We start from the raw sequence: 8,215 nt of genomic DNA on the forward strand, positions 1-8,215 counted from the left end.
AGGCTCAGCGGCCATGGCTCACGGGCCCAGCCGCTCCGCTGCATGTGGGATCTTCCCGGACCGGGGCACGAACCCGGGTCCCCCGCATCGGCAGGCGGACTCCCAACCACTGCGCCACCAGGGAAGCCCTGTTTCATCTACTTTTTGACATAAGATCCATTATAGAAACCCAAGATTGCCATAGAAAATAAAAATTTTAGGAACTTAGCTACTTGTTTTAATGGAACTCAAAACTGTTTACCAGTTAAAAAGGAGTTTTGAAATAAGAAATTACTCTTTTTTTATCCTAACACATCCCTGGCATTTAAAACATTCCATAAGTCATCAGGTCAGGTTTTGTTTGTTTTTTTTAAACTATGATACAGAAAAAGAAATACTGGCATAGTGACCTAGAATACATATAAATATAATTGGAAAGGTTCATAAAACAAAACTTCCTTTTTCTACTTACTTTTTATGACACATTCTGATAACTTTTATTTCGTTTGTTCTATCATTTTACAAAAATCTGACTGGCTACAAAGTTGATTTCATGCCCCATTAACGACTCCTCAGCTAGAAAACGCTGCTCTAGGTCAGAAAGGGCAGAGCTTCTGGATGCTGTGTTGGTTTACGTTTTCATTTACTTTTAGTGAAGCATTTGATCTTTCTTTTGTTTGCAGAGGACAGTGCTGTCAGTGTCAGATACAGGTTGAAGGCTTAGATGCAGCTCTAATAATGGAGGTGAAGTCCATTGTGCAAACATAAGTACAAATATATGAGTAACTGGTAATTGAGAACTTGGAGGGGTTCTTAAACATCTTAAAAAACTCCTAAAACAGTAACCCAGAAATAACTTTGCACCGTCACTGGTGCTTCATTTTTCACATCCGTGAAGTGAAGCTGATAGCATTCATAGCTGGTCAGAGGTGAGGGCTCAGAGTGACACCCCATGGCACTCTAACATGGACCAAACACAGGAGACTGAGAAGAACAGCCACTGAGGAAGGAGTGAACTTGTCCCTAAGTCCAGGGGACACTGACTCAAAGGGGAGCCTTTGCTGCTGATAGTCAAGTGGGAAGCAGAGAGAGGGGCCAGTAGGTTTGGCAGCTGCAGCCGCGGGACATGGGGAAGGGCCGTGGGGATAGAAGTGATCTCAGAGTGCTTGAGGGGAGAGCATGACAGCCGTTAAAACTTTCTCAGGAAATTTTACTGTGAGGGACAGGGCAAGTTCAATTCCTGAGACGTTAGAGTCCTGTCAGACACTTTCATTCAATAAACATTCGAGTGCCTACTAAGTATTTGGCACTGTGCAGATGTCGAGAGACAAATGGTAAATGAGATGCACTCCTCTCCCAAGCCACCTGCTCCCTGTGGGAAAGCCAGGTCAGCAGATGCTCACGGTATACCGGGTGCTGTGCAGGGGCCACAGGAGCGCACAGGAGGGGCACCTTGCCCGACCTGCAAATGAAAGAGCTGGGACGTGGAAACACACTTAATAGAGGGCCAGCCCTTGGCAAGTTCTCAGTAAACGTGTCTGTTAATAACTCATCGTGTGCACGCATGCATATGAAGGCTTAGACGTGTCCGGGAGCTTGTTGCCCTCAGGAATGCCTTGAGAATAGAGGAAGACAGGTGAGGAGGGGCCCGACTGTGAGGTCCTCAGACATTTAAAGATTTCGGCTGCTCCCAGAGCACGGACGCCTTTGAAGTGTTTAAAGCTGTGAATGGGGTGGTCAGCATTGCATGTGACAGTGGTCCTGGACGGAGGCCTGTCCCTGGGGGAGCAGTAGGTGCCTGGAGACCTGAGGGACACTTTCCAGAGAAATGGAGGAAGGACTAAGGTGTAGTGACAGAGTCTCGGCAGTGAGGTTCGTGAATTAAGGAGGATTTGGTAAAAATCACTGTTTCTTAAACAGTAATGCCGTTATTCTTTTTTTTAGAGATGCTAAGAATATGGCCAAGGATGTAAATGATGTCCTTGTGGAGATAATAAGCAAAGAGGTTGGAGTTGAAAAACTAGAAGCAATGAAAACATTGGCTACTTTAAAAGAAGAAAAACGGTATCTTCAGGATATTTGGTGATAAAATTGGAAAATAAAGGAAGAGAATTAAGCTTTTTGGCTGAAAGTACTAAAAGACAACTTTACTGAAGCTTGAGACTTCCAATTTTTAAAATTAAAATTTTTTTTTCACCATTTCTTGGAGGAGGTCGGGGGGTGGCATGGGGAGTGGACCATTTCACAGTGAAGGAAGCTTTCAATTCAGGTTCCCATATCTGCCCCCCCAACCCTCCCCATACCGCCCTGAGCTGAAAAAGGCAGCCTGCACTCCTCTGCCAGCACCTCCCGGGGCGCCTCTCCCTCCGGGAGAGCTTCTGCAGGGACTGTGACCAGATCACAGGGCATTTCTAGCAGTACATGTGAAGGCTTCTCAGTACGGGATATGGGCACGAGCGTCACCTGGGTAGATAGTTAAATCTTGTGAGCTAGTCACCGTTTCTTTTTAAATAATCTAAAAATAATTTATATTCTTATGTAAAATATACAATAAAAATATTCATATTAGCGCATTAAAATTACATATGTACAGCGTATCTGATTATATGATTATATAATTTTATCAAATGTTTTATTACCAAAACTATATTTCTGATAAAAAAATATTTTAAGGTAATGCTTATAGGGATTTTTTTTATGCTAGAAATCTGAAATATATGTGATTTATTTACCACAATTACTTCTTTTTAATATCACAGTGTCAGAATTTAGGGAATTTGCATTCACTTTACAGATGCGAGCAAGTGCATATTTAAGTAAAGCTACCACCCTTTTCTCCTCCTCTGTCCAGCCCCCAGCCCACCCCCATTCCCCACCTTTTCATTTCTGCTCCTTTTGGCATATTTTTTAGTTTTTCCACATAATTTATTTTACCTTCATGATATCACACAAGTTGTAACCTGGGCTTAAAATACCTACTTAATATCCTTGTATTTTTAAAATTGCTACTATTGTCTGCATATTTTATGTCTTCCAAATTCATATATTCAAATCCTGACTCCAGTGTGATGGTGGTAGGAGCTGAGGCCTTTGCGGAATGGTTAGGTCATGACGCTGGAGCCCTCGGGAATGGGGTCAGCGCCCTTGTTACAAGAGGCCCCGCAGAGCTCCCTGCTCCTTTCCCCTGTGAGGACATCGTGGAAGTCGGTTGTCTGCAACCCTGAGGCCTTCACCAGAACCTGACAACACTGGCACCTGGTTTTTCCAGCTTCCAGAACTGTGAGAAATTCTATTGTCTGTTAGCCACCTGGTGGTATTTTGTTACAGCAGCTCGAATGGACTAAGACAATTCCCGGTGACACGTTCTCTTTTAAGATTTTGTCAGAATGGAAATCAAAATGTAAAAGGGGTATGAAAACTTTTCTCCTACTCTCAGGTATATATTGTTTTTTTATGAAAGAGATTGGCATTTAAAAAACAAATCTCCTGTCACAGGTTTCTGGTCATTTTGAAAAATGAAGATCTGAAGGAAATATTATATAATCTTAAGACTTGTTAAGGCTTCATGGCTGTTCATTATAATCTCTAATCTCACATATTTTACAATAGAAATATTTCCCAAAAAACAAAAGGCATAAGAAAACACAGCAAGCAAAATTATATGCATATGTTATATATATCAGCCAAAATAGACTCAAGGTGAAAACATGAAAGGGGACAAAGAACAATATTCCTTATTGATAACTAACAAGAATATATGACCATTAAGAACTTGGGTCCATCTTTTTGAATTATGGTTTTCTCAGGGTATATGCCCAGTAGTGGGATTGCTGGGTCGTATGGTAGTTCTGTTTTTAGTTTATTAAGGAACCTCCATACTGTTCTCCATAGTGGCTGTATCAATTTACATTCCCACCAACAGTGCAAGAGGGTTCCCTTTTCTCCACACCCTCTCCAGCATTTAATTGTTTCTAGATATTTTGATGATGGCCGTTCTGACCAGTGTGAGGTGATACCTCATTGTAGTTTTGATTTGCATTTCTCTAATGATTAGTGATGTTGAGCATCCTTTCATGTGCCTCTCTGCCATCTGTATGTCTTCTTTTGAGAAACGTCTATTTTTAGGTCTTCTGCCCATTTTTGGATTGGGTTTGTTTTTTGATATTGAGCTGCATGAGCTGCTTGTATATTTTGGAGATTAATTCTTTGTCGCTTCATTTGCAAATTTTTTCTTCCATTCTGAGGGTTGTCTTCTCGTCTTGTTTATGGTTTCCTTTGCTATGCAAAAGCTTTTAAGTTTCGTTAGGTCCCATTTGTTTATTTTTGTTTATATTTTCATTACTCTAGGAGGTGTGTCAATAAAAGATCTCCCCACCAGTGTTCATTGCAGCACTGTTTACAGTAGCCAGGTCATGGAAGCAACCCAAATGTCAATCGACACATGAATGGATAAAGAAGATGTGGTACATATATACAGTGGGATATTACTCAGCTATAAAAAGGAATGAAATTGGGTCATTTGTAGAGATATGGATGGACCTAGAGTCTGTCATACAAAGTGAAGCAAGTCAGAAAGAGAAAAACAAATATTGTATATTAATGCATGTATGTGGAATCTAGAAAAATAGTACAGACGAACCTATTTCCAGGGCAGGAATAGGGATGCAGATGTAGAGAACGGAAGTGTGGACACACACGGGGAAAGGGGAGGGTGGGATGAATTGGGAGATTAGATTTGACATAAATACACTACCATGTGTAAAACAGATAGCTAGTGGGAACATGCGGTATAGAACAGAGAGCTCAGCTTGGTGCTCTGTGATGACCTAGATGGGCAGGATGGTAGGGAGGTCCAAGAGGGAGGGGATATATGTATACATACAGCTGATTCACTTCCTTGTACAGCAGAAACTAATACAACATTGTAAAGCAGCTATACTCCAATAAAAAAAAGTTTTGTCTGTTTTGTTGTCTGTCCATGCGTGACCCTAAAACTGATAGGTCCCTAAAGACAGACTGAGGAGTGTCTGTAGTGGCCCCAGAACCTGACCCGAGCCATCTGATTTATGCACAACATCCGGGTTATTTCTGTTAGGTTGTTAGATCTCAAGTTCAGGTGAGTATTGATCAGCTGTTGCCTCACAGTGTGCCAGCAAGTGATGGTGAAACTAGATCCCAGGCCAGATTCTGCAGCACATGCAGGTATTTAATAGTTTACTAGCAGTCAGGCATAAAACATCTTAACAGCCTGTCATGTAAGCTTAACGAAGTTCCAGCTCTGTCTCTCTAGCTGGGCCAGCTACATCTTGCATAAAAAGTTTAGCATCTTGCGTCAGTTTATTCAAGGTGGTTGTGAGTACTCCAGGAGCAGGGTTTTGTTTCTCCTAGCAGCATTGTGAGCTACCCTCCAACCCGTTGGCTGGACACAGTGCTATTTTATGCCTCAGGCGCTACCCCAAGGGTCTTGCTAGAAAAAGTCTTTGACCTTGTTTATGCTACAGTGAAGAGTACCTCTGAGTTAATCTGTTCAAACTCCATCATATCTTAATAGCGCTAGGTATTCAGTAAGAGCCCCTTTCTAACCTCAGTTTTTCTAAGAATCTACTATTGGACACATTATTGTCAGTAACATAATGTTTATCAGTGATGAAATCTATTAATAGAAGAGCTTGGGGTAGCTGTCTGCATTAAGGTTTTCTTCATTATAATGCTAACTGCACCCCGAGGGTTCCTTACTCTGTAACACACCTGTGTATCTGAAGTATTCTAGACTGAATTCCAGACACCGTAACGCTGGGATACTAATCTAGTCATAAACTATCAGATAAAAAACTCGGAGAATTTGGCCTTTGCAGTTAGCAAAGTAGATGATGTACATGCTGCATCCAACAAACTAGGTACCCATATTGGTTTCAGATATACTTGAAACATTTTACAAATTGACCATGAACTTGGCCATAAAGGAAAACTCAACAGATTGCATGAAATAAGGCATTGTTTGCTGATCCTAATAGAATTAAAAACTATAAAAAGCCCACAAAGGCCACATTGAAGAATTTTTAAACACGTGCAAATGATTCATGGCATAGGAAATAAAACTAGATGACGGAAGATTTAGGACTGGTTTCTTCTAAAGTGCTAACTGGACACACAGTTGTGGCCAAAGGAACGCCCGGAGGGAAATTTCATCCGTTTCACAGGTATTTTGAGGGCCTGCTTTGCCAGGTGCTGAAGCACTATGGATACAGTAGTGAACAAAGTAGGTAAAGTGCCTCTGTTCTCAGAGCTTACATTTCTGAGGAGAGCCACGAATGAAAGAATAAATAAATACTAATGATGATGTCTGAGAAGGTGATAAGCGTCATGGAGGACAGGCCAGGCTAAAGAAGGGGCTTTGGTGCGCGGTGTTGGAAGGGCCCTGCAACCAGAGCAGTCAGGGAAGGGCTCACTGAGGAGGGAAAGATCTGGAAGAGAGCAGGCAGCCGGCTGCTGTGGATATCAGGCCAGGGGGCAGTCCGTGCAAAGATACTGAGGTAGGACGGTGTCTGGTGAGTTGGAGGGAGAGCAAAGAAATGGAGAAATCCGATGATGTGTTGCCTTGAGGTCATTGTAGGTTTTGGGTTTTACTCCGAGTGACTAGAAAGCCATTGGATCAGAGGAATCACATGATCTATTGATAGTTTACATTCTGCAGGACTTAACTCTGGCTGTTGTGGTTGAGACTGAACTGAAAGAGCCAAGGATTGAACCATTGAAATCACTTAGAGAGTTGACATAATACAAAGGGTCAGGTCATCAAATCAGACTCACGAGAGTCAGAAATCTTAACCTTCTCCAGCTTTGCTAATGTCAAGGATGCAGGTAAATGCAGGACACGTGGAGAAGGGAGAAACCTAGGACTGCCTCCACCACTCCCTAGGATCTTCCTGCTGCATTAGGCCCTTGCAGACCGAGATTATCATAAAACGCATACATTGCAAATAGGGCATCACTTACACAAAAGGGACTATTTAGGTCATGGAATATCTCTTTTATATGCCCAAAATTACACAGCTAATGCAACACTTTCTGGAACGCCAAGCCCTATAAATCTATGCATCCTAGGTTTATCTAGGTGAGCACTGTAGACAAACCAAGGACATCCCGCCAAAAGTATTCAGTAATTATGTTAACTGTAATTGTACTAACAATCCAAATAAAAGCAAGATTATTAAGCAAACCAACCCATATATTATTTAGAAGACATAGACTTTAAGTTGGAAGGTTTGGAAAAGAATACCATGCAAACAAAAGAAAAGCAAGTGTAATTAAATTCATATAAGAAGGCTTAAAGCAAGAAATATCACAAGAGATATTTTCATGGTGATTAGAGTCAATTGTTGAGAAAGACATGAAAATCCTAAATATGCATGCACTCAATAAAAAAGCTGCAAAATATATAAAGCAAAAATTGTCAGAACTAAAAGGAGGAAAAGCCAAATCCAAAATCACATTTGGGAAGTTATACCGTAGAAAGAACAAGCAAATGAGTGTAAGCATTTAAAAGATTTTTAACAACACAATAGGATCTAATTGACATATATAAAACATTAACACCAACAACTTCAGAATAGAACTTGTCTTCTAGTTTACATTGAATATTTACCAGAATAAACCAACTTTTAAAGAGATAGAAACTGTACAATAGGTTTTCTGAGAATTAAACTAAAAGTCAATAACTAAATGAAACTAGAATAACCTCCAAATATTTGGAAAATAAGCAACACGAAGTAACCTATGAGTCAAGAGAAATCACAAGGAAATTAGAAAATATTTTGATGAAGATGAAAAAAGGCTCCAAAATTTGTAGTATGCAGCTAAATCAGTGCTCTGGGGGAAGTTTGTGCATCTAAATTCTTATAAAATTAAAAAAGCTCAGAAGTCAATTATCTACGCTTTAATACTAGGAAGTTAGAACTACCAAGAATTAACTACCAAGAATATGGAAGGAGGTAGTAAAGATAAAAGAAAATGAAATAGAAAAAACAATGTATAATAGAGAAAACCAGCAAAGCAAAAATTAATTGTTTTAAGATTTTTTCCATCTTTATTGAGGTATAATTAACAAATAAAATTGTATAGAATTATAATGTACAACATGATGATTTGATCTGTGCATACTTTGTGAAATGATGACCACATCAGGTTAATTATCACATTCATTGCCTCACATAGTTATCATATTTGAGTGTGTGTG

General features: G+C 40.3%; 1 protein-coding gene across 1 annotated transcript in view; it reads left to right on the top strand.

Moving 5' to 3' along the window:
* MTRR (5-methyltetrahydrofolate-homocysteine methyltransferase reductase) overlaps positions 1-2,115 on the top strand; it is a 26,187-nt gene extending 24,072 nt beyond the window's left edge. Inside the window, exon 14 of the mRNA XM_007447925.1 lies at positions 1,924-2,115. Coding sequence (XP_007447987.1) covers positions 1,924-2,065 — 142 coding nt within the window. The 3' untranslated portion in view covers positions 2,066-2,115. The remainder of the gene's footprint in view (positions 1-1,923) is intronic.
* The last annotated feature ends 6,100 nt before the right edge of the window (positions 2,116-8,215 follow it).

This window comes from Lipotes vexillifer, unplaced genomic scaffold (assembly GCF_000442215.2).
Source record: "Lipotes vexillifer unplaced genomic scaffold, Lipotes_vexillifer_v1.1 scaffold383, whole genome shotgun sequence".
Taxonomy (NCBI): Eukaryota; Metazoa; Chordata; class Mammalia; order Artiodactyla; family Lipotidae; genus Lipotes; species Lipotes vexillifer.